General features: G+C 54.6%; 10 protein-coding genes across 10 annotated transcripts; 3 read left to right on the forward strand and 7 right to left on the reverse strand.

Moving 5' to 3' along the window:
- Positions 1 to 192: 192 nt before the first annotated feature.
- On the reverse strand, positions 193 to 961 carry BO72DRAFT_494879 (uncharacterized protein; the record flags this gene model as incomplete). Its single annotated transcript, XM_040948506.1, has 2 exons — positions 193 to 237; positions 317 to 961. 2 exons carry the CDS (start codon positions 959 to 961, stop codon positions 193 to 195), a joined length of 690 nt encoding a protein of 229 aa, XP_040802561.1.
- A 535-nt stretch (positions 962 to 1,496) lies between these two features.
- On the reverse strand, positions 1,497 to 3,764 carry BO72DRAFT_467445 (succinate dehydrogenase [ubiquinone] flavoprotein subunit; the record flags this gene model as incomplete). Its single annotated transcript, XM_040946838.1, has 6 exons — positions 1,497 to 1,716; positions 1,768 to 3,156; positions 3,210 to 3,373; positions 3,428 to 3,501; positions 3,564 to 3,618; positions 3,723 to 3,764. The coding sequence occupies 6 exons, from the start codon at positions 3,762 to 3,764 to the stop codon at positions 1,497 to 1,499; spliced, it is 1,944 nt and encodes a 647-aa protein (XP_040802562.1).
- Positions 3,765 to 4,378: 614 nt separating this feature from the next.
- Positions 4,379 to 6,095, reverse strand: rpt1 (proteasome regulatory particle base subunit RPT1). The gene is made up of 4 exons (XM_040947389.1): positions 5,826 to 6,095; positions 5,649 to 5,763; positions 5,368 to 5,597; positions 4,379 to 5,315 (listed from the first exon to the last, which is right to left on the reverse strand). The coding sequence occupies exons 1-4, from the start codon at positions 5,918 to 5,920 to the stop codon at positions 4,436 to 4,438; spliced, it is 1,320 nt and encodes a 439-aa protein (XP_040802563.1). The 5' UTR covers positions 5,921 to 6,095; the 3' UTR covers positions 4,379 to 4,435.
- Positions 6,096 to 6,201: 106 nt separating this feature from the next.
- BO72DRAFT_426112 (chaperonin-containing T-complex subunit CCT4) lies at positions 6,202 to 8,405 on the forward strand. The gene is made up of 7 exons (XM_040942940.1): positions 6,202 to 6,349; positions 6,405 to 6,456; positions 6,509 to 6,531; positions 6,585 to 6,614; positions 6,666 to 6,695; positions 6,749 to 7,321; positions 7,376 to 8,405. The coding sequence occupies exons 1-7, from the start codon at positions 6,302 to 6,304 to the stop codon at positions 8,228 to 8,230; spliced, it is 1,611 nt and encodes a 536-aa protein (XP_040802564.1). The 5' UTR covers positions 6,202 to 6,301; the 3' UTR covers positions 8,231 to 8,405.
- A 157-nt stretch (positions 8,406 to 8,562) lies between these two features.
- On the reverse strand, positions 8,563 to 10,083 carry BO72DRAFT_374734 (uncharacterized protein; the record flags this gene model as incomplete). The annotated part of the gene is made up of 3 exons (XM_040941145.1): positions 8,563 to 9,463; positions 9,534 to 9,642; positions 9,699 to 10,083. 3 exons carry the CDS (start codon positions 10,081 to 10,083, stop codon positions 8,563 to 8,565), a joined length of 1,395 nt encoding a protein of 464 aa, XP_040802565.1.
- Positions 10,084 to 10,600: 517 nt separating this feature from the next.
- On the forward strand, positions 10,601 to 12,982 carry BO72DRAFT_63214 (cytochrome P450). The gene is made up of 5 exons (XM_040950577.1): positions 10,601 to 11,108; positions 11,163 to 11,313; positions 11,363 to 11,814; positions 11,879 to 12,122; positions 12,224 to 12,982. Exons 1-5 carry the CDS (start codon positions 11,061 to 11,063, stop codon positions 12,955 to 12,957), a joined length of 1,629 nt encoding a protein of 542 aa, XP_040802566.1. The 5' UTR covers positions 10,601 to 11,060; the 3' UTR covers positions 12,958 to 12,982.
- Positions 12,983 to 13,352: 370 nt separating this feature from the next.
- On the reverse strand, positions 13,353 to 15,324 carry BO72DRAFT_63259 (uncharacterized protein). Its single transcript, XM_040950578.1, has 2 exons — positions 14,916 to 15,324; positions 13,353 to 14,762 (listed from the first exon to the last, which is right to left on the reverse strand). The coding sequence occupies exons 1-2, from the start codon at positions 15,070 to 15,072 to the stop codon at positions 13,519 to 13,521; spliced, it is 1,401 nt and encodes a 466-aa protein (XP_040802567.1). The 5' UTR covers positions 15,073 to 15,324; the 3' UTR covers positions 13,353 to 13,518.
- Positions 15,325 to 16,399: 1,075 nt separating this feature from the next.
- BO72DRAFT_63396 (putative nucleolin protein Nsr1) lies at positions 16,400 to 18,363 on the reverse strand. The gene is made up of 6 exons (XM_040950580.1): positions 18,249 to 18,363; positions 18,126 to 18,163; positions 17,904 to 17,911; positions 17,500 to 17,847; positions 17,158 to 17,444; positions 16,400 to 17,101 (listed from the first exon to the last, which is right to left on the reverse strand). The coding sequence occupies exons 2-6, from the start codon at positions 18,154 to 18,156 to the stop codon at positions 16,459 to 16,461; spliced, it is 1,317 nt and encodes a 438-aa protein (XP_040802568.1). The 5' UTR covers positions 18,157 to 18,163; positions 18,249 to 18,363; the 3' UTR covers positions 16,400 to 16,458.
- A 705-nt stretch (positions 18,364 to 19,068) lies between these two features.
- BO72DRAFT_63462 (dolichyl-P-Glc:Man(9)GlcNAc(2)-PP-dolichol alpha-1,3-glucosyltransferase ALG6) lies at positions 19,069 to 21,334 on the forward strand. The gene is made up of 3 exons (XM_040950581.1): positions 19,069 to 19,570; positions 19,624 to 19,786; positions 19,838 to 21,334. Exons 1-3 carry the CDS (start codon positions 19,339 to 19,341, stop codon positions 21,207 to 21,209), a joined length of 1,767 nt encoding a protein of 588 aa, XP_040802569.1. The 5' UTR covers positions 19,069 to 19,338; the 3' UTR covers positions 21,210 to 21,334.
- Positions 21,270 to 22,454, reverse strand: BO72DRAFT_446765 (copper metallochaperone COX17). The gene is made up of 3 exons (XM_040944375.1): positions 22,206 to 22,454; positions 22,014 to 22,075; positions 21,270 to 21,908 (listed from the first exon to the last, which is right to left on the reverse strand). The coding sequence occupies exons 1-3, from the start codon at positions 22,231 to 22,233 to the stop codon at positions 21,768 to 21,770; spliced, it is 231 nt and encodes a 76-aa protein (XP_040802570.1). The 5' UTR covers positions 22,234 to 22,454; the 3' UTR covers positions 21,270 to 21,767.
- Between the last annotated feature and the right edge of the window lie 39 nt (positions 22,455 to 22,493).

Below are 22,493 nucleotides of genomic sequence, written 5' to 3' on the forward strand. Positions count from 1 at the left end.
GGATTTGAGCTTGGGGGGAGGGGGAGGGGGAGGGGGAGGGTAGGCCGGGGGCTTTTTGGCGGGGTGGGGTCGTATAAGGGTTTATGTGTGGTGGTGGTGGGGTTGGAGTTCGGGCTTGGGTTCGGTTTGGGGTGGGGGTCTTGAGGGTTGTTGGTAGTGCTGGTGGTGCTGATGCTACTGCTGCTGGCACTGTTATCGTAATCCGAGGCGGCTGCGCTTGCGCCTGTAGGTGCGAGTCTGTGCTGCGTTAGCTACTTGCTCTTCATCCGAGCCCTAACTCATTATAAGCAGGGGCGAGGCGAGGCGACGGGACTACCTTACCTTTCGTCTCGACCATCTCCGTCCCACTCTCCTCCTCACCGAACAACCGGTCCTCCTTCGACGGCGACCCAGACCCCAAAGTCCCAGGGTGGCGCCAGTGCAGGAGCCGGAACTGGCCTCGCCGGCGTTTTCGGGCCCGGTAGATCGAGTACAGCACCAGGGCGGCGAGGATGAGGAGGGCGAGGATGCCGCCCACGACGCCGGCGATGAGGGCTTGGTTGATTCTGTTGGGTTGGTGGTGTGTGGTTGTGGTTGTGGTTGTTGTTGTGGGTGTGGTTGTTGGGTGGATGGTGGTTTGGTCTGGGGTTGGGGTTGTTGTATTGGCAGTGGTAGTCGCGGGGTGCGTGGCCGCTGGGATTGTGGTGGTCGATATGGTCGAGCTGGATGTCGACGTTGAGGTGGTCTTGGTCTTGACTTCGGGAGCAGTGCTCTTCGAGGTTGAGGATGTCTTGCTGGTTGTGGTATCACTGCGACTACTGCTGCTACTGCTGCTACTGCTGCCGCTGCTATCATCCGCACAAACCCCCACAGTGCATGGATCGACCGAGCAACATCCACTATACCCCCCCTTCGCACAGACATACCACTGGGTATTCTCCGGACAGGAATCACTCGCAGCTCGGACGGCGAGGGCGGCCATGGCGGTGATTCCCTGTACTGCGCTATATTTCGTCTCAAAGAGCGGCTGGCGAACACAAGAACAAGAAAGAACAAGCGAGTGAATCGCAGTTCTGCTGGCAGTTGAACGAGTGTTAGCCCAAGAGCAGCAAAGAGTAGAATCACCGGACAGCAAAGAATGGGCGAGGCTGAATCTCCAGGGAAGTCAGCATGAAAAGAGGTCTACCGTCTCCTAAAAAGTGGCAGTGTGCAGCGGTCTTTCTTTGTTTCATGGGATGACTGGTAGGACGGCACCAGCCAAACACCCCGAATCAAACCGCGGGTTGACGGTGGTTGAGGTTACTCGGCAGGAATAACACAAAGAAAACTCCATTGTATGGCAAAGTCAACGGCTATAAAAGACAACACACGTGAGTACACCAAACTCATCGCCTGGAAAAACCCTTGGATATACACATATAAACACACGGAAATAGACACGGTCGAATTTTCGCCTCGCTCTTTTCGTTCACTACCCTCTTCTCACCACCCCCTAACCCCCCGGGCCTCAGATGCGCTTAGTACACACGCTTGAAGGGAGGCACAGGCTTGCACTCGTTCTCGTCCAGGGTCTTGTGCTCAACGGCACGGTAACCCAGCTGGACGTCACCGTGGGGCTTCTTCTGCCAGGTGAGAGTGTGCTTCATCCAGTTCTCGTCGTCACGGTCGGGGTAGTCCTCACGGGCGTGGGCACCACGGGACTCCTTGCGGTTAGCAGCAGCAATGGCGGTTTGAGTACTATTCCAGAGTTAGCCATGATCATACCGAACAAATCCCAGGGATACGTACGCGCAGGTCAACAGGTTACGGAGCTCAAGAGTCTCGACAAGGTCGGAGTTCCAGATCATGCTGCGATCCTTGGTGCCAACCTGGTCGTACAACTTGTCGACAGCAGTGATCTTCTCAACACCCTCATCCAAACTCTCTTGGGTACGGAAAACGCTGACATCAGTCTGCATAGTCTTCTGCATAGCGTTGCGGATCTCGAAAGTAGACTTGGGGCCGTCGGCGTTGCGGGCAAAGTCGAGGTCCTTGATGGACTCGGCACCGGCATCGGAGGCCAGCTCACGGTGGGCCTTGCCAGGGGTGGCGATGTCGCGGACACGGTGGGAGACGGCACGACCGAAGACGACCAGGTCGAGAAGAGAGTTGGCACCCAGACGGTTGGCACCGTGGACGGACACACAGGCGGCCTCACCGCAAGCATACAGACCAGGGACAACCTTGTCCTGGCCGTTCTCGTCAACGGTCAGAACCTCACCGGTGTACTTGGTGGGGATACCACCCATGTTGTAGTGGACGGTGGGCAGGACGGGGATGGGCTGCTTGGTGACATCGACACCGGCGAAAATGGAGGCGGTCTCAGAGATACCGGGCAGACGCTCGTGGAGGAGCTCGGCGGGCAAGTGGCTGAGCTGGAGATAAATGTGGTCCTTCTCGGGACCGACACCACGGCCCTCACGGATCTCGAGGGTCATGGAACGAGAGACGACGTCACGGGAGGCCAGATCCTTGGCAGTGGGAGCGTAACGCTCCATGAAACGCTCACCCTCGGAGTTGAGCAGGTAACCACCCTCACCACGGGAACCCTCAGTGATCAGACATCCGGCACCGTAGATACCAGTGGGGTGGAACTGGACGAACTCCAGATCCTGGTTGGGGAGACCGGCACGGGCAACCATGGCCATACCGTCACCGGTACAGGTGTGGGCAGAAGTGCAGCTGAAGTAGGCACGTCCGTAACCACCGGTGGCCAGGACGGTGTGGTGAGCCTTGAAGCGGTGGAGGGTACCGTCCTCCTGGTTGTAGGCGATGATACCACGGCACTCACCATCCTCCATCAGAAGGTCGAGGGCGAAGTATTCGATGAAGTAGTTGGTGTTGTGGCGGAGAGACTGTCCATAGAGAGTGTGGAGAAGGGCGTGACCGGTACGGTCAGCGGCGGCACAGCAACGGTAGGCCTGGCCACCCTTGCCGAACTCCTTGGACTGACCACCGAAAGCACGCTGGTAGATACGACCATCCTCGGTACGGGAGAAGGGGCAACCGTAGCCCTCCAACTCACGAACACTAGCAGGAGCCTCTCTGGTCATGTAGTGAATGGCATCCTGGTCACCAAGCCAGTCGGAACCCTTGACGGTGTCGTACATGTGCCACCTCCAGTCATCCTCGTGCATGCTACAGGCCGAAGGTTAGCCGAGTTGCGAACCTGAGAAACCTCCATAACATACTTTCCAAGGGCAGCGTTGATACCACCCTGAGCGGCGACAGTGTGACTTCTCGTAGGGAAGAGCTTGGAGACACAGGCAGTGTTGAAGCCAGCTTCGGCAAGACCGAAAGCGGCACGGAGACCAGCGCCACCGGCACCGACGACGACAGCATCGTACTCGTGGTCCTGCAACAACGATTAGAACCACAATCCTCACGTATGACCATAGATTATCCTTACAATGACAGGGTACTTGTCGGAGATGTAGCCATTGGCCTCCTTGGCGCGCAGGGGTCCGCTGCCAAAGATCCGGGCTAGCGGAGATGAGAAGTTAGCGAGAGGCGGAAAGGGATGGCGATGCGACTCCAATGCGTACCAGCAGGGCGGGAGGAGGAGAAGAGACGTCTCTGATCCCTCAAGGCGCGGGAAATCTGCGCAAAGATACATGTCAGTAAAATCCTGGAGAGAGGGTGGCGTCCTAACGCGCGCTCCAAATCTGGAGTCGAGTCGGACAGACATCGGATAGAGAACAAACCTTAGATGCGGGAGCCAGGCTCCGCCAGCTCAAGGAGCTCATGATGACGGATTAGAAGAAAAGAGACACTTCTCTAACAAATCCGGAAAAGGAGGGGAGATGGGGAAAGGATCCAACAGCACAAGTACTGGGGGAGAGAAAGTCGGGGTTCAAGGCTGGTGGTTTGCATGCGAGCTGCACTTTTGGATCGTCGGTTCTGCTGGAAGAGCGAGGAAGGCCCGGCTGACATAAGCATTTTGCACTTGCCGACGGGGAGGACCGGGGCCGAACAAGCCAATCAACATTTGTGGAGTGGTAATCACCTCGGGCAGTCAGTCTGCGTTCATTGGCCGAAATCTGCTGGGCACGTGGTCCGGCCCTCTTCTCACCCGGCAAAGCGCGAGACTTTCCGGAGCAAGACGGCCGATTCCTGCCAGTTGACAGCCTGATTCTCTGCTGTACTTTCGGCATGAGCCTGAGCAGTGAGCTGGAGCAGGAGCCGAGCCTGGCTCCAGGCTTGAGTTTCTCCTCACTGCACTGAGACCGGAAACTAATTAAGCTTACTACTACCGATCTAGGTATAAGCAGTTGACCTAGCTTGTAACCCTTGCTAATTGCCGCCGCTCCGGCAGCATCACCCAGAACTTGACATTGACATCATACAACAGACTACCGAGTAAATGATCATACACATCCATTGCGTTTGTAATGTAATTCAAATACCTAAGAGTCGTCTAATTATACTGCATGTACGTCGCCGTCGAGTTGAACTTCAGGTTGCCCTTGATCACCTTGTCCACCGCAGCCAAGAAGTCCTTCTCAGTTGCCACCTTCCGACGCGCCCGAATGGCGAACATGCCCGCCTCTGTCGCGACACTCCGAAGCTCAGCACCCGTGGCGTTCGGGCATAGACGAGAGATCAACTCCCACCGGATGTCACGCTCGACCGACATGCTCTTGGCGTGAATGCGCAGAATGTTGGCGCGGCCCTCAACATCCGGAAGGGAGAACTCGATCTTACGATCGATACGTCCCGGGCGCATCAGGGCAGGATCCAGAGTTGACGGCCGGTTGGTCGCGAACATGACCTTGATGTTACCACGGGCATCGAATCCGTCCAGCTGTGTAATCAGTTCCAGCATAGTACGCTGAACCTCGTTATCACCACCAGCTCCGTCGTCGAAACGAGCACCACCGACCGCGTCGATTTCATCGAAGAAGATAATGCATGCTTTCTTAGTCCGCGCCATCTCAAACAGCTCTCGAACCATCCGTGCACCCTCACCAACGTACTTCTGTACCAACTCACTACCGATGACACGGATGAATGTCGCGTCCGTCCGGTTGGCCACGGCTCGAGCGCAAAGCGTCTTACCCGTACCGGGAGGTCCGTAGAGCAGAGCACCCTTAGGAGGGTCGATACCGAGGTTGACAAAGCGCTCCGGCGAAAGTAGGGGCATTTCGACAACTTCCCGCAGCTTCTCAATCTGTTCTTTGCATCCACCAACATCACCGTACGTCACATCGGGCTTGTCTTCGACTGTCATCATCGTCACACTCGGGTCGATCTTAGGGGGAAGAGGCAGCATAATCTGGTACTTGTTGCGGTCGACACTGTATCACGGTTAGATCTGAACGGGGCGGCAAAAAGACCACGGCAACATACCCAACTCTCATGCCCTCCTCAATATCTGTCGGACTCACGCGCTCTCCCAAGTTGACGACGAATTTGGCGATCTGTTTAACGTTGATGACGTATTTACTCTTGTCTGAATCCTTCTCATCCTGAATAATCTTCGTGCACCGAGCTACCTGCAATGGCTGCTCCTCCGCCATACGTTGTCGGTCTGCAGCAACATCCCAGAGATGTGGAGGCGCAAGGCCGGTATCGGATTCCTATGCAGGTCAGCAAGGACAACTCCAGTCAAAGGCCGAACCGGAATATACCTTAACACCAATCTTCTCGTTCACACTTGCTTGTCTCTCCTTGATCTGTTTCTCGAGCTTCTTCAATGCGTTGGCGTAGGGAGCAGCGCCGTAGGTCTTTAGTACTTGGATATCCCTAGTTCCAGTTAGCCATCGAGACGGGAAAGTCGGCAAAGTTGTAGCATCCGGTCCACCTACTCATCTGTGAGAGGAGTGATCTTCTTCTCCGGCTCTTCGTCATCGGCGAAGTTCTTCTGGTACTTCTCCCAGTTCTGGCCCGTAGCGCTAGGCATGCTGATGATGTGAGCCGGTGGCGAGGCGACAGGACAGCGTGGAGGGGTGTGAGCGGTTAAATCGGAGGCCTAATTTTGCGTATAGGAACACAGGATAGTAGCGGATGTTGACGGAGTTGAGAAAAGGGATGTAATGAGGAGGATGGAGCTTGAACGGGGGATGGTAAGAGTGATGTGGTGGTCGAGCTCAGCTTGAATGCGGTTCGAGCTGTTGACGCTAGTGGCCCGCCAAGCCCAGCAGCAACACCGCCCAAAACCGCAACACCGCAGAATTTCCCAGTGCCGCCTCCAGGTTCTGGATCTCCCTCGCCTCGCTCCACCCTCCTCTTACTTGACTCTATCTCTTTTCTCTACGGTGCTTATATCGTAGTTATCTTCACCATGGCGACGACAGCCTCCCAGGGTGCCCCTGGCAACACGACTTTCAAGGTGCGTCTTCTTGCGGAGAGAAATACCTATGGACCGTTCTCTAATCGCCGAACAGGACAAGGAGAAGCCTATGGCCGTTCGCACAGCCAACATTTTGGCTGCTAGAGGTATGCATCCCTGATCGGTACTACCTGAACGCAATTGCTGACGGAAGAATAGCTGTCTCCGATGCCATCAGAACTGTACGCTTGCCTTGACCGGAATTTGACAGATGAGGGGCTAACACGATATGCAGTCTCTGGGTCCCAGGGGTATGGATAAGATGGTAAGAAGGATGGAATCAATTCACAACGACAAAAAGCTAATGTAGCTTTAGATTCAAACGCCCAAAGGAAACACCATTATCGTACGAAGACTACCTCGAATACTCCCAGATCACCCCCACTAACCCCTCCTTAGACCAACGACGGAAACACAATGCTGAGGGACATGAGCGTCATGCACCCTGCCGCCAGAATGCTGGTCGACCTCAGTGCCGCTCAGGATGTCGAAGCCGGTGATGGAACTACATCGGTTGTCGTCATTGCAGGAAGCTTGCTCGGTGCTGCGGAGCGCCTGCTGGCTAAGGGTATCCATCCCACCGTCATCTCGGAGTCCTTCCAAAGAGCCGCCGCCGCCGCCGTCGAGATTCTCCACAACATGTCCCGGCCCATCAACCTCACAGACCGCTCAACTCTCCTCCAGGCGGCTTCCACCTCTCTCTCCTCCAAGATTGTGTCTCAGCACTCCGGCCTCCTCGGCCCCATGGCCGTCGATTCCGTTCTGAAGGTCGTCGACCCCAAGACGGCAGAGAACGTCGATCTCCGGAACATTCGCATAGTGAAAAAGGTTGGCGGAACAATTGAGGACAGTGAGATGGTTGACGGTCTGGTCCTGAACCAGCAAGTCATCAAGAGCAGCGGTGGTCCCACCAGAATTGAGAAGGCCCGGATAGGTCTTATTCAGTTCCAGCTCAGCCCCCCCAAGCCTGACGTACGTGACCCCTTACACCTGCACTAATGGGGAGTGCTGACAGCTATCTCGCAGATGGAGAACCAGATTGTCGTGAACGACTACCGCCAGATGGACAAGATCCTCAAGGAAGAGCGCCAATACCTTCTCAACATGGTTAAGAAGATCCAGAAGACGAAGTGCAATGTTCTTTTGATCCAGAAGTCGATCCTCCGTGACGCCGTCAATGACCTTTCCCTTCACTTCCTTTCCCGCCTCAAAATTTTGGCCATCAAGGATATCGAGCGTGATGAGGTTGAGTTCTTGTGCAAGACTTTGGGTTGCAAGCCCGTCGCCAACGTTGACTCTTTCACTGAGGACAAGCTCGGTACTGCTGATCTTGTCGAGGAGGTTCAGCAGTCTGGTGCTCGGTACGTGAAGATTACTGGCATCAAGGCCCCTGCTACCGCCGCCAACCAGACCGTCTCCATCGTGGCTCGTGGCGCCAACAACCTCATCCTGGATGAGGCGGAGCGCTCTCTGCACGATGCCCTCTGTGTCATCCGCTGTCTGGTGAAGAAGCGTGCTCTCATTGCCGGTGGTGGTGCCCCTGAGATCGAAGTGGCCCACTCTCTGGCCATGCGTGCCCGTGAGCTCACTGGCACCGAGGCTATCTGCTGGAAGGCTTTTGCCGAAGCCATGGAGGTTATCCCCACCACCCTGGCCGAGAATGCCGGTCTGAACTCGATCAAGGTGGTCACCGACCTGCGTCATCGCCACGCTCAAGGCCAGCACAATGCCGGAGTCAGCATTCGCAGCGGTGGTGTCAAGGACGAGATCACCGAGGAGAACATTCTTCAGCCCCTCTTGGTAAGCACCAGCGCAATTGAGCTGGCTGCCGAGACGGTGAAGATGATCATGCGTATTGATGACATTGCCTTGTCGCGGTAAACGGGGACAGGCGGTAGTAGAAATGGAAATAATATAGGTCCAAAGTGGTGTATTATGACGAGTAATCCAACAAAAATCTACGATGTTCATATTTTCAAATTTGCATGCTTCGCGACTGACGATGTCATGTTATGTATGTCGGCGTAGCCGATAATGCGGCCGCGGCCACATGATCCCGCGTTTCATCAAGCCAGTCACATGTAGATAGCTAGCTATCGACAAACAACAACCACCAGAAATCTAAGGAATCGCTCCATATTGCCTATCTTGAGCTTCATCAAATCGCTACAATAAACATGGTAGTGCTGCCATGTGATCCAGCCAGGTAGTGATCACAACTTGGACCGTCTCTCGATGATTCGGTTGGCCGCCGAACCGATCATCTCCTTCCACTCGTTGGAATACATTGACTTCTCTCTTGCAGGTAATTCATCCCACCCCTGTGCGATGCGCTGCTCATCCTCCTTCCACCGCCGTACCTCCTGCTGAATCCACGGCCCAAGAGCATCTGCCGTAGCCGTCACTTTCTCCAAAGGAAGAGTATGTGCCGCCTTCGGAACTAAGTGATGCCTCACTCGACCATACTCCATGCCACCACTCCCTCCGAACCCAGTCCCCACCTTCTTGGCAATCCGCTCATGAATCCCCAGCTTGCACAGTGGACTCTCAGCTCCACTCAAGAAAAGGACCGATGGTCGTAGGTGCGGCACCAACCTCCCCGCCAGGACCGGCTCCGGCCGGTAGGAGTTCTGCTCCGGCACCAGCGCCCCCAGCACGTCGGGGAAGAGTAGCGGGTCGTGCGGCGGACTAGGCGCTTCGTGCTCGTGCTTCTGATTCAGCTCATCGGGCAAGCCCAGCTCTCTGTATCGACGAGGGTTGGCCCGCGTGTACATCAGCGCCTCTTGGTACTTGGTCGTTGCCAAGGTCACAGCCGGCCCTGCATCTGGCGACGACGATGATGATGATTGTGTCGCATCTTCCTGTGGGTATACAGCTGACGGGAGTTCGCGGTATGCGAACCGAGCCCAGCGATCCAGCACCCGCGGGTCCCAGGATCGAAGGGCCTTGCGTGACTTGTCTACGGCGACGGCACGGGAAGGCCAGACATCTCGCTTGTTGATGGTTAGGCGGAGGAGAAGAGGGCCGCTCCCTTGAAGCGTGCGCTCGACGAAATATGGCTCGACGAGCATGAGGGATGAGAACAGTCGGGGATGGATCAGTGATAGAAAGATCCTGCGGACAGTCAGTGACTTCACTTGCTCACTGGCTCGCGTTCATCGAGGAGGGAGTGAGGGTAACCGACATTTGAGCTGCACCCACACTGTGCCCGAGACCCATGATGGGTCGGGGCATCTGGTCGCGAAACTGGTTGATCATCAAGAGAAGATCGCGGCTGTGATCAAGCCATGATGCTGTTGCTGTTAGCTTTGAATCTTCCAGAAGGGGGGCGTCGTGAGCTGGGGCTTACGGTCATTGCCCAAGTGATTCTCATTGAGGATACCGCTAGCACCCTGGTTGGCGCTATCAGCGATCCAGATCGCGCGAATTCGGAATCCCACTTTCTTGCTTCTGGCGTGGAGATCTTCCCAGAGCGGCTCGTATAGTTCCTGGGCGATAATGAGTGCGAGGCGTAAGGCTGGCTGGCTATGGTTCTTTCCACCTACCTTTGCGAACGCCGTGCCATGTGCAGCAACGATAGTGACATCGCCCGGCTCGGGATGGGGGTTATCGATGGGCGTATACTTCTTCACGCAAAGCTTCAGAGGGGCATCCTGCGTGGTCGTGGCCCGGGGATACTCTCGAATATATTGACTATCGATAACATGTTCCGTCACGGTATAGGGGAACGCCATCTCGAGATGCTGGACTACTGAGTCACAGGGAGAACTTCAATATTGTGCGTTCGTAGCGAGACTCTATCATCTGGGAGTCTTGCTTTCTACAGACTTTTGTTGTGGAAAGTGCAGGCGCATTGCGTGGCATAGCCTAAGACACGGCTCATGGCCGGTCCACCGTGGCGATTGTCAGCATCGAGAGTGGAAGAAATGATCTCACAAAAAGACACACATCAGGAGCAAACAATTGCTAAAAGCAGTAATTGCGTGGCGCCGATCATCTCGTGGATCCAATTGATCTCATTGCGAACTCATCCAGAGATCTGTCCGCGCCGATCATCTTGGCGATCGAGTCAGTTTCCACCGCACTTGACTTGATACACTACACCCATCTTGCAGCACTGACAAGCTGGCAACAATTCGATGAGATGGAATTCCCTTCCGGAAAAGAGGTGGTAAGTGCAGGATAATTGCATAGTTATAAGCAGTGACTATTACTCATTCACAATAGCCTTTTTGGCTGTCATCGAGAGATGTGACGCAAAGGAGACGCTTGCTACCCCGTCACGGACAATGGCCGCGGGTGATCCATCGACTCCACAGCGCATGACGAAGGGTCTTTTCGATCCGACCTTGAACAAATGAGGGGTGTATATACCTTATCATCAAAGAGAGAAAGAGCCGGATCTTATGCGTGGGGCTCTTCGGCGGATCTCGAACCTCCCTTCCACGCAGATCATTGCAGCGATGGAAGACAAGAGACTTCCACACTGGCTCAATATATCTGGCCGAACCCACATACACGGGTCACCAAACGCCATGTCAACTGCATCATGTCCTGCACCGTCATTGGGTCAGTGCGAGGGGATAAATCAGTTCTCTTCTCGTGGAGTGCCGCTGTTGTAGAATAATAGTTTGTCCGCACCGCCATCGACCCCAGGATTGAACAAACCAGGACATCCATCAGCCAAGAGAACAAGAGAGACAGATTCAGGATGAGCTTACATCTATTTGCAGCTGCGACTGTGACATGTCTTGTCTACGTGCGTCACTTTCAAGCCCGCCGCAGCTCAACAAACACAAGCTAACCAGCTCAGGGTTGTGCTTTGGCATTATACCGGCTCTTCCTCCATCCTCTATCCAGATACCCCGGTCCCCGACTAGCTATCTTGACAGACTGGTATGTGCTATATTATGCCTGGCGAGGCGACCTACACAAACAAGTACAACAATGGCATGCAAAATATGGTGAGTCTGTTTGCCTGACGTGTCTGGCCGAAAGCTGACTTTCTCACAGGGAAGGTCGTCCGCTATGGGCCTTCAACCCTCAGCTTCAACTCGGCCACGGCTATGACTGAGATCTATGGCGTCCGGGCCAACGTTCGCAAGACAGACGGATATGCTGCGCTGGGCCTCAGTCGTCGCTGTCCGAATAGCTTAGTTGCCATAGACAAGGGGTTGCACGGCTTCAAGCGACGGATCATGGCCCAGGTATTTTCCGAGCAGAACCTGAAGCAGATGGAGGAGCGCATCCTGGACAATGTCACGGACTTGGTTTCGCTGCTGGGATCGGATTCCGAGGCCTCGCGGGGATGGGGTCCGCCCAAGGATGTCGCGCAGGCGTGCACCTGGATGACCTTCGACATCATTGCTGACCTCTGCTACGGGGAGGATCTCAACCTGCTGCAGGTGGAAGACATGCGATGGTTTCCCTCTGTATTCCGCAAGATCAGCCAACGAGGCATGATGGTGAGTAGCAGCAACGACAAACAAGCAACAAAGAAGCAATACTAATCACCCTTCGCAAAAAAAGAGCCTCATTCAGCCCAGATTCATCCAAATGAAGCTCGACCACTTCCTCCTCGCCTCTCAGTACAAAGCCATCCTCCGTGCGGGCAGCTGGATCCGCGAACGCGGCGAAGCCCGCGCCAAACTAGGCAACAAGAACATCGAGAAGGACATCTTCAGCACGATGATGAACGCCACGGACCCGAAGACCGGCCGGAGCTTCACTCAGAAAGATCTCTGGGTTGAATCCATGCTGTTACTGGTAGCAGGTACAGAAACAACCTCCTCCCAAAGCCCTAAAACCCCTCATCATCCCCCCCGAAACCCCCCATAACCCCAGAAACCAATCCAATCTGACCCGAACCCAAAGGCTCCGACACGACCTCCAACGCCCTCAGCGCAACAATCCACTACCTCCTCCACCACCCCACCAGTCTAAAACATCTGACCACGGAACTCCGCTCGACCTTCCCCACCGAGACCAGCATCCGCTTCGACTCCGCCTCCCCGACCACCAGCCCGTACCTGCACGCCTGCGTCAACGAAGCCATGCGCCTGGCCCCGTCCGTGCCCAACGCGCCCCCGCGCGCCGTCTGCCCCGGCGGCATCTACATCGACGGCGACTTCATCCCCGCCGGCACCGTCGTCGGCGCCCCGATCTACACCCTCCACCGCAACGAGGCCTACTTCGACCGTCCGGATGAGTTCCGGCCGGAGCGGTGGCTGGATCTTTCCTACAGCAGCAGCAACAACAACAACAAGTCCCCGGGGTTTTCTGGTCCTTCAGCCGCGGAGCAACACCAGCAGCAGGGAACATCCGCCGCGACGACCACCAAACAAACCCAGGCCTATCAGGCCTTCTGTCCTTTCAGCTACGGGGCCCGCTCCTGCGTCGGCTGGCGTCTGGCCTACACGGAACTCCATCTCGCCGTGGCGCGGTTGCTCTGGCGGTACGATGTTCGGTTAGCGGCGGCCGCTGCGCCGGCTTCGACTTGCTCGCCGAATCGCGGTAAGACGGATTCCGAGTATGAGATGATGGGGTGGGTGGTGGCGGCCGTGGAAGGGCCGGTGGCGCAGTTTCGGAGGCGGGAGGATCTCTTTTGACCGGAGTCGATACATAGACTAGAGTGTATATCATGGTTTTTATCAGTTTTTCAACCAGCTTGGGTGTTCGGAGGATCGATTTGGAGTTCTGTGTCCGTGTTCTCATATATTCTTAATCGTCTTTCTGGTTGTATAGTTGTCAAGAACGGTGAAGATTCAGCGTGGCTGGATATGGAACTGAACTTCCTTACTCTTATCGATGGCCGGATGGCTGGGTTATCTTCTTCCATCTAGCATCTTTTCGTCCTTCCTCTTTTATCTTTGTTTAATAGTTCATTCATAAGATAAGTCATGTTATTATCCAAGAGAGGGAATTTGCGGGGGGTATAAACAATAGAAAGATATCCGATAACACCCGAAACTCCTCAAGTCATCACAACATCCACACCTGAATTCCAACTTGGGGCAACTTTTTCTCTCGTACCCGTACATTCCGACATATAGACCGTGATGAGATGAGAACCAAACCCAAGGGAGACAGAAAAAGAAAAGTGTGCATTCCACCGTCCTAGCCCGTCGTCGCGAAGCATATATTCAGATTTGCCAATATGCACGTGTAGATTATGCAATGATGCCTGAGGCGGAGGTTCCTGTTCCCCAGCGGAGTCGTTTCAGACTGCCCCGCACTGCTTCTTGACCGCAGCCGGTGGCTACTCTACCTCCTGATCCGTCGCCCATCGCTCCAATTCCAGTGGTAGCTTCCAGTCGGCCTACTTCGCGGCCCAGTACGTAACCCGCTGAGAAGCTGATGGCGGAGAACAGCACGACAACTCCCGCGCTGATCACCCACGTCATGACAGTCGGGCTAGCTGTGGGAACGGTTTCCACGGTGCTACCTCGCCGAGTCTTTTTGGCTGAATGACTTCGCTCCTTGGATGGACTTGACCGTCTTTTGGCTCGTGGGGGTGCTTGCGGAACGCTCCGCGGAGAGTATGGCGGAGGGGATAGTCCTGAGCGAGGGGACCGGGCTGCTGCTGCTGCGGTGGGATTCGCCCCTGCCATTTCTTCCTCGCAAATATCCCCCATCGCAACCGATTCCGATACCAGGCGGAAAGATGACGGCGCCGGCGCTCGCGAGGGACCTGGCTGGACTGGCTGCGCATCTGACTTGGGGAGGCCTCGAGCTGCCGCAGCGCAGGAAAGTAATGTGGAAAGGCTGGCCCGGAGAGCAGCATCGTGATCGGCGTGGTGAGATGGAGAGATCATGTTGTATGGACTGTGCTGGTAGGATGACCTGCGCACAGAGCGGATGCTGGCTTGTGAGTTTCGCCGGGCCCTGATGGCCGTCCGTCGACTGGAATTCGACACCTCACTGGGTTCCGCCTGGTGCCGCCTTTCCATAGGCCTGGTCCATGACGGGTCCTGGGATGCCGGCGGATGAGAAAAGACATTTGGCTGAGGAACAAATGGAGATGAGCTGATGCGCATGCCTAGCGCGGTGGAGTTATCGTCGTCATCTTCGTCTGTAGGGACATCGGACGGCAGCGGGGATGGGCCTGTGGGTACCAGAAATGGGTGCGGTCTCTCGGGTGGACGAGTCATATCTTCAGAGCTGCTGAGCACTTGATCGGATTCACTCTCGCTTTCCTCATATTCATCTTGACTGCTACTGTGTTCGCGGGATGAGTAGTCTACTTGAGCTGTGGTGATGGCTGCAAGTTGTTGTAGCCGTCGTCGTCGACTTCGATGATACCGACCGGGACCTTGCTGCTGAACACGGAGACCGGTTGTGATGATATCGTCGTTGGTGCCTGCGGAGGAGAGGGATGAGGATGACGGCTGAGACGAGACCTCGATCCAGGAATCTATATAGTAACGAAGTGAGTACATGATAATGATAATACTGAATATACATCTAAGTGGCGCAAACTGAAGTTGAACCTAGGGATACCAAGGTCTTTGCCGAGTATGCAGGGGCAGAGTAGATATCTGGGGGAGGCCGTGAGGCGATGACGTACCTTCTGATCTCGTGGGGTCGCGGGCAGCGGGAGAACGTGACTGATGAGGAAGTAGATGATCGCGCGCCGACTGATGAAGGTCTCGCGTCAGTCGACCGGGTAATCGAGGGTCTTCATGTTGCACCTGACCCAGCAAGTCATAGTGATTTGGTTGCATGATGGAAGATGTAATAGGGAGAAAAGGAGGGGCAGTAGCGAGGAACCAGACAAGGTCCAGACCGGCTGCCAGAGGCAAGTTGAATGAGGATATATGGAAGAAGAAAAAAGAAAAGGAGGAAGGAGGGGAGGGTGTGAGAAATAAGGAAAGAGAAAATGAAGAGAAAGAAAGAGTGAGAGGTTGAGAAGAAGAGCTAAGGAAATAATGATTTGACAGGAGGGAAGAGGAGAAAGAGGAGAGGGATGATGGGATGGAGGGATGGATTGACTGGAAGCGAGATCCACGGGTGATCCTCAGGCCACGGGGACGGCAGGCGGACCGACCAGTGATGGACAGCGATGAGAGGGAGCGGTCAGTCCCAAAGCGCGGGGTTAATGCAGTACCGTATGAGTTAGTAGTGGATGGATTGAATGGATGGATGGATGGAGGGAGGGAGTGATGGAGCGGGTGGAGTGGTCGATATAGAGTTGATCTTATCAAATGTGGGACTTGACACTCCAACGATCACCCGTGACATAGGTTGCAAGGAATCAAAAAGACAAGAAATAAGAATGACGAGAAGACACACAGAGATGAAGCATTGAGAGAAGAAACACGCGACTTGCACAAGTCTGTGAATGAAGAGGAACGAGGAGAGGTATTGCAAACAAGAATGGGAAGGGAAGGGAGGAGAGTGAGTAAAGAAAAGGAAGGAGGGAGGGAGGACGAGGAGGAGGAAAACAGCCAAACAGTCAACCCATTCAACCAACGTCGCAAACAGTCAGTCAGCATTAGCACTACTACAACTGGAAGTACTGGAATATGGAGAATGGAGCCTGGAGGGGAGGGGAGGGGAGGGGAAGGGAACACGAGGCAGGCCGCATACTGTGATTGATCATCCGACCGCGCACCGTGACTGGCCCACTTTGATAGGCCCATCATTGCAGCAGATCTGCCTGATCCACGATGCAGCCCAGCCAGCCAGAAGAGTTGGCAACAACCAGTTTGCAGTGGACAGTTCAAGGTCGCGCGACGGAGACAAAGCCGACCTCGGAGGGGTTCCCTCGTTCCCTCCCTGCCGCCTACCAGCTCTCTATCAAACAAAGACCTCCTTCATGCGCAACCACGGTACAACCCGGCAAAGTGGACTTCGTAGCAAACAAACAACAGCTGGAAGATTTGAACAATGGAGCAACAAGGATTCATTTTGGTCATGGCCATTCATTAAATTGTTCTATCCTAGATATCACACAAACTATGTTACCGAGGGGGTTATCCTGAAAAACTAAGGAAATGCAGCAAGAACTTTTAAAACATCCTCCGTGAAAAGCAAAAGGAAAAGAAAAAAAAAAAAAAGCCCAGACAATACCCGGTCAAGGCTTGACAAAGATACACCTACGCAAGCATTTAGAAGGTAACCTTAGTTCCCTTGTACTCGGGGATAGAGCCCTTGCCCTTGTTGAAGCCACCGGCACCACCTCCGCGACCGCCGAAGCCGCCACGGCCACCGCGACCACCACCACGGCCACCGCCGCCACGGCCACCGAAGCCACCACCGCCGCCGCGGCCACCAAAACCGCCACGACCACCACCACGGCCACCGCCGTTGTTGTTCTGACGGGGAGTGCTGAAGTCCAGACGGACGGGACGACCCTCAAGCTCGGCTCCGTTGAGCTCGTTGTAGGCCGCGCGAGCCTCGTCAACGGAAGAGAACTGAACGTAACCGAAGCCCTTGGGGCGGCCAGACTCGGCGTCGGTGGGCAGACGGATGCCGACAATGGTACCCGAAGCGCCGAAGAGCTCACCAACGGAGTCCTCGCTGGCACTGAAGGGAAGGTTACCAATGAACAGGGTGTCGCTCTCGGGGCTGGCCTGGTCGCCGAAGTTGCGGGCACGGTTCTCGGCACGGTCGCGGGGAGCACCCTGGTTGTTGGCGGGACGGCCGGTGGCATAGTCGAGGTTGATGGTACGGCCATCGATCTCAGCGCCCTTCTTGGCCTCGTAGGCCTTAGCAGCATCAGCAGCGTTGGTGAACTCAACGTAACCGAAACTAGGATACATGATTAGCGACGACCCAGAATACCAAAGGTGGAATGGAATGCTTACCCGCGAGAGCGGCCAGTCTCACGCTCAGTCATGATGCGGCAGCCAGAGAGCTCACCGAAGCCCTCGAACTCGCGCTGGAGCCACTCCTCATCGACGTTCCAGGACAGGTTGCCGACGAAGAGGTTGGCAGAAGCACCCTCAGCGGGCTCCTCGACCTTGGTCTTCTTGGGGGTAGCGGCGCTCTCGTCCTCGGCCTTGCGCTTCTTGGACTCCTTGGGAGACTCGTCGCTCTCCTCAGACTCAGAGTCGGAGGAGTCGGAGTCGGAAGAGTCAGAGTCGGAAGATTCCTACGTAATGTTAGCATGAGATGATTGTCAAGATCGATTGGTGGGTGATGCGAACCTTCTCAGCCTTCTTCTCGTCCTCAGACTCGGAGTCAGAGTCGCTGTCGCTGTCGCTGGACTCCTTGGTGGCCTTCTTGGGGGCCTCGTCCTCAGAGGAAGAGTCAGAGTCGGACTCGGACTCGGACTCAACCTTCTTCTCAGCCTTCTTAGGGGCCTCCTTCTCGGACTCGGACTCAGAGTCAGAATCCTCAGACTCGGAAGACTCAGAGTCGCTGGATTCCTCCTTCTTGGAGGCCTTCTTGGTCTCCTTCTTGGCAGGCTTCTCATCCTCGCTCTCACTCTCGCTCTCGCTGCTGGAGGCATCCTTCATGTCCTCATCGCTGTCGGAGTCAGAGTCGGACTCGGACTCGACCTTCTTAGCAACCTTCTTGGTCTCCTTCTTAGCGGGCTTCTCATCCTCACTCTCGCTGCTAGAGCTAGAGTCAGAGTCCATCTCCTCATCGCTGTCGGACTCGGAGTCGGAGGACTCAGAGGGAGTAGGCTCCTTCTTCTTCTTGGAAGACTTCTTCTCCTTGGTCACAACAGCCTTGGCAATCTGCTTGCTCTTGGACTTGGGGGACTGAGCAGCCTTGCTCACACCGGCATCCTTGACCTTGCTCAAGGCCTTGTCAACGGGCTTCTCACCCTTCTTGGAAACGGACTTGGTCTTAGACATTTTGAATCTGGGGATAGAAAGAATGGTTGGTTAGTGAGAAGAGGTGAGGAAGGCGGATGGGTCGATATATGAGAACCCAGGTGGAGACATACCAGATAAAATTGATCACAAAGAAACTTCTTGTGCGGCAAAAATTTTCTTGAGTCCCACAAATCACCCGATTTGATATAAGAACAGCCCACTGATTGCTTTCGCAAATACCCACAGGTAACCCACAACTGACAGTGTTCAAGCCCACACGAGTAAGACAGGAGAAACGCTACTGTCTATGATATGAAACCCACGGAAGTATCCAACAGATCCCACAGAATAGAACGTAGTATGTTACAACCCACAGCCCTCAAGGTAAAAAGCCCACAGGATGTCTGTTACGGTGTACCTAGTAAGATACAGCTGAGTAAGTCAAGAAGTAGATGGAGGAGAGTCAAACGATTGTTTGAATCTCAAAAGAGGAATGATGATGATGATAAACGGGATGAAGAGAAGTGAGAGGATGAAGAGTGAAGGGGGGAGGAGAAGAAAAAGAAGAAAATTTCTACTGCTGGGAGCTCCGATAAGGCGGCCGGGGGGATAAAAAAAAATTCGACTAGTTGCAAAACTGGAGACAGGCAGAAAAAATCAACAGGGGCTACCGCCTGCGCTCCTGGTCTTAGTCGAGGTACTTGGACCCACCGGCCACACCGCATGCATCGCTGACTAAGCGCGCCTTGCTCCGGTGCCTGTTGGCCTCGGCCCTCGACAGACACAGACAACAAAGGGATACAAGATAATTGGTGATTTGGTGATCCCTTGCAATAGTACGAAAAGAGCTCAATTAGTCTGCTCAGCTTCATGGAACTTGACAGCTTCTGGTAGTTTGAATTAAGAAAAAGCCAGTTTCCTACTCCCTACTGTCTCTGTAAAACTGCCAAGGTACGGAGTAGCGAGCTACAGTACCTACTGAAGACGGAGGTAATTCCTAAATCCGCCCACCGCCCTCGTTGAAGCAACAGAGTGTCATTCCCCGGAGCTGGTCCACTCCCGTCTGTACCACGTACCATCCCGGCTACTGCAGTTCTAACTACTCCTGACCTTGCTCTTCCCTCTCTGCGTGCACCGTTATTGCACTTGCACTCCAACACAGACGGATCGCATCGGATCAATGGTCTACTTCTAGACTCACTCTAGTCTAAAATTGCGGCAATGGCTCCTCCATCCTCTTATCGCCCGCGGAAGAAGAGAAAGTTCCCCTCGTCATACACGGGCTCCAACAACTCTCTCATTGCCGAGTTAGGCGGCAAGTCGTCTCCCGCCTTTCCTCTGGTTTCATTCCTGTGGTCCGCTCGGGCAGGTGTTTCTCAATGGCTTGTTCTCCCTCTTGTTCTGATGGCTGTCGGCCTATTCCGTTGGGCAGTTAGTCTATGGGGGTATTCTGGTACGTCGCTGAGCGTCTCGAACACATCAATCCCCAAGACTAATGGCGACAAGGCTTCCAGGTACCCCCGATGCACGGTGACTTCGAGGCGCAGCGACACTGGATGGAAATAACCACTCATTTGCCCATGGCAAAGTGGTACTTGTATGATCTACAATACTGGGGACTGGACTATCCTCCTCTGACGGCATATCACAGCTGGCTGCTGGGGAAACTGTAAGTGACTGGAGGGTCAAAATCACCTTCTCTGTGACTAACTTTATATAGTGGAACTGCCATTGACCCGAGCTGGTTTGCTCTTGATCAGTCTCGCGGGCTTGAAGATCCTCTGTTGAAGGTCTTCATGCGCGGTACGGTAGTGGCTTCCGAGTATCTTGTCTTCATCCCGGCCGTGGTCAACTTCCTGCGCCGCTACACTCGGATGCAAAATGTGCCTGTCTGGTCTGCTTCGATTGCGCTTGTCGCAATTCTACTTCAACCCGCGACTATTCTCATCGACCATGGTCATTTCCAGTACAACACGGTGATGCTGGGGCTCGTCGTTGCGAGCTTGGATGCCATCCTGGCGGGACGCATGCTCTGGGCTTGCATCTTCTTCGTGGGCGCCCTCGGCTTCAAGCAGATGGCCCTGTATTATGCCCCCGTTTTGTTCGCCTTCCTCTTGGGCGTGTGCATTTTCCCGAAAATCCGAATCCTCCGCCTTCTTTGCATTGCGCTTGTAACACTCGTGGCATTTGCGGTTCTCTTCGGCCCCTTGGTAATCGGCGCGATCGGTGAAGAGGCACGAGAGATCCTGGCTTCGGCTCCGCAGCCTCCTCTTCTGCAGCAGCTCCCGATCGATCTCGATAAGCATTCCGTGCTCTACGCAGTCGCTTTCCAATTGACGCAGATCATTCATCGTGTGTTCCCGTTTGCCCGGGGTCTGTTCGAGGACAAGGTCGCAAATGCTTGGTGCGCCGTCCATACGTTCTACAAGCTTCATCGTTTTGAAGCCAGTCTCCTTCAGCGCATGTCCCTTGGCGCCACCTTGGGTTCGATCTTGATTCCCTGCATCCTTATCTTCCGCCATCCGCGCGCATCACTTCTGCTCCCCGCACTCTCAAGTGTTGCTTGGGGCTTCTTCTTGTTCTCCTTCCAGGTGCACGAGAAGAGCGTGCTGCTTCCTTTGCTCCCGATGACACTGCTCCTGGCTGGAGACGGAGGTCTCAGCAAGGAAACGCGGGCGTGGGTTGGATGGGCCAACATTCTCGGCACGTGGACCATGTACCCTCTGCTCAAGCGCGACGAGCTCCGGGTGCCGTATTTCGTCATGACCCTGCTCTGGGCCTACCTGATGGGTCTGCCGCCAACCTCGCTCGAGGCCTATCGTAGCCGGGATTCGTCCGAGGACAGTGCGGAACCTCATGTGCTCACCAAACTCGTGCACATCTGCTTCTACCTTGCCATGATCGTATGGCATGTCGTGGAGGCTTTCGTGCCTCCTCCCTCGGACAAACCCGACCTGTGGGTGGTATTGAACGTGCTCATCGGAGCCGGCGGGTTTGGACTGGCCTATCTATGGTGTGTGTGGAAGTTGATCCAGCAGTGCCGGAAGATTGACCAGAAGGTAGCGGAGGAGACTCAGAAGAAGAATCAGTGATCTAAGGTGGACCCATAGACGCGGTGCCTTCCATATACCATTTGTCATTCTATAGTGATACCCCAATGCCATTTCCGTGGGCTTGCCATGTGCATGGCTCTGACACTAACCCTCGTCCATGCCAGTTATTGTATGTACACCAAACAAAGAGCAATGATTTGATTTTACTTGCTACTCTTTCAAAGCAGACACTACGACCTTGAAAAATCACTAACACAACCACAACAAGACATGTACTGCATAAGGGGAGATGATAATAAAGCAGCCGCCCAACGAAGAACATTCAAGCAAAGAAAACAAGATCGATCTAATATACAAGACCACAGCAAATCAAAAAACCCCTCGGAGAAAACAAAGCCTCCCACAACCCAAACTCCAGGATATGTTGCATGCGCTCTTTCTCCTTCTATGTACTGACTGTACTGTACTGTACCCCCCCAAAAAAACAATTAAAACAACCCATATGTTATACAATCGCAGAGTCGAGGAAGTTCTCCCCACCCCAGAAACATGCCAGCAGGAACCCACTCCCTGAACAACAGCCACGGCGGCGGGGTTCTAGACCTTGAACCCATACCCGGCCATGCAGGCCTTGTACTGATCAATCATCGACTTGCATTCCTGGGTGGGATCGTCGGTCTTGGAGAAGAGCATGCAGTCGTCGCGGGCGGTCTTTTCGGTCTTGCAGACGCAGCAGGGCTGTTTGTGTGGGGGTTGGGTTAGCTTTCTCGGTTTTTGGGTCTGCATTTCGAGGAGAAAGGTGCGGTGGTTTTTCGATGGGAGCGGACGGGTGGTGCGACTGACCTTGGGCTTCTCGGCCGGGGCGGATTCGGTGGGAGCGGCGGCGGCGGCGGGAGCGCTCTCGGCTGTGTTTGCGCAAACGGAGGGATTGGTTAGTTCCAATTGCGTGTTGGGTATGGGGTGAGGAGCTGTGGGAAAGGGAAGATTGAAGATTGAAGATTGAAGGGCTGCGGATAATCGCGGGAATTGACTTACGCTTGGAGGAACCGAACAACCAGGACATACTGAAGAATGAAGGTTCTGGATATATGGGCGCAGAATGAGCGGCTGGATTGAGGAGGGAGTGAAAGAATGCAACGGAGCAAAGAGTGAGTGAGTGAGTGAGTGAGTGGGTAGTGGGACAATTGGCAACGATGAGGTTAACTAGCTCATTAACTTAAGCAGACCGAGGACTGCTGATTAATGTGATAATTGAAGAAGATGATGCGATGGGTTCGGAATGGCGTTGTTGGTCGGTAGGACTTGCCGGAGCGGCGATCGGGG

This window comes from Aspergillus fijiensis (genome assembly GCF_003184825.1).
Source record: "Aspergillus fijiensis CBS 313.89 unplaced genomic scaffold BO72scaffold_16, whole genome shotgun sequence".
Classification (NCBI taxonomy): Eukaryota; Fungi; Ascomycota; class Eurotiomycetes; order Eurotiales; family Aspergillaceae; genus Aspergillus; species Aspergillus fijiensis.

Bases quoted from the DNA above. Each gene is read 5' to 3' on its own strand.
- rpt1 (XM_040947389.1), bottom strand. From the start codon at position 5,920: ATGCCTAGCGCTACGGGCCAGAACTGGGAGAAGTACCAGAAGAACTTC. The intron at 5,764-5,825 runs GTAGGTGGACCG...AACTGGAACTAG, and splicing joins ATCACTCCTCTCACAGATGA to GGATATCCAAGTACTAAAGA. The intron at 5,316-5,367 runs GTATGTTGCCGT...ACCGTGATACAG, and splicing joins GAGGAGGGCATGAGAGTTGG to TGTCGACCGCAACAAGTACC.
- BO72DRAFT_426112 (XM_040942940.1), top strand. From the start codon at position 6,302: ATGGCGACGACAGCCTCCCAGGGTGCCCCTGGCAACACGACTTTCAAG. The intron at 6,532-6,584 runs GTACGCTTGCCT...CACGATATGCAG, and splicing joins TCTCCGATGCCATCAGAACT to TCTCTGGGTCCCAGGGGTAT. The intron at 6,615-6,665 runs GTAAGAAGGATG...ATGTAGCTTTAG, and splicing joins CCAGGGGTATGGATAAGATG to ATTCAAACGCCCAAAGGAAA.
- BO72DRAFT_63214 (XM_040950577.1), top strand. From the start codon at position 11,061: ATGAGCTTACATCTATTTGCAGCTGCGACTGTGACATGTCTTGTCTAC. The intron at 11,109-11,162 runs GTGCGTCACTTT...TAACCAGCTCAG, and splicing joins CTGTGACATGTCTTGTCTAC to GGTTGTGCTTTGGCATTATA. The intron at 11,314-11,362 runs GTGAGTCTGTTT...ACTTTCTCACAG, and splicing joins ACAATGGCATGCAAAATATG to GGAAGGTCGTCCGCTATGGG.
- BO72DRAFT_63259 (XM_040950578.1), bottom strand. From the start codon at position 15,072: ATGCAACCAAATCACTATGACTTGCTGGGTCAGGTGCAACATGAAGAC. The intron at 14,763-14,915 runs GTACGTCATCGC...GTTACTATATAG, and splicing joins CGACCCCACGAGATCAGAAG to ATTCCTGGATCGAGGTCTCG.
- BO72DRAFT_63396 (XM_040950580.1), bottom strand. From the start codon at position 18,156: ATGTCTAAGACCAAGTCCGTTTCCAAGAAGG. The intron at 17,445-17,499 runs GTTCGCATCACC...AACATTACGTAG, and splicing joins ACGAGAAGAAGGCTGAGAAG to GAATCTTCCGACTCTGACTC. The intron at 17,102-17,157 runs GTAAGCATTCCA...CATGTATCCTAG, and splicing joins GAGACTGGCCGCTCTCGCGG to TTTCGGTTACGTTGAGTTCA.
- BO72DRAFT_63462 (XM_040950581.1), top strand. From the start codon at position 19,339: ATGGCTCCTCCATCCTCTTATCGCCCGCGGAAGAAGAGAAAGTTCCCC. The intron at 19,571-19,623 runs GTACGTCGCTGA...AATGGCGACAAG, and splicing joins TAGTCTATGGGGGTATTCTG to GCTTCCAGGTACCCCCGATG. The intron at 19,787-19,837 runs GTAAGTGACTGG...AACTTTATATAG, and splicing joins AGCTGGCTGCTGGGGAAACT to TGGAACTGCCATTGACCCGA.
- BO72DRAFT_446765 (XM_040944375.1), bottom strand. From the start codon at position 22,233: ATGTCCTGGTTGTTCGGTTCCTCCAAGC. The intron at 22,076-22,205 runs GTAAGTCAATTC...GCGCAAACACAG, and splicing joins GTTGTTCGGTTCCTCCAAGC to CCGAGAGCGCTCCCGCCGCC. The intron at 21,909-22,013 runs GTCAGTCGCACC...CCACACAAACAG, and splicing joins CCCCGGCCGAGAAGCCCAAG to CCCTGCTGCGTCTGCAAGAC.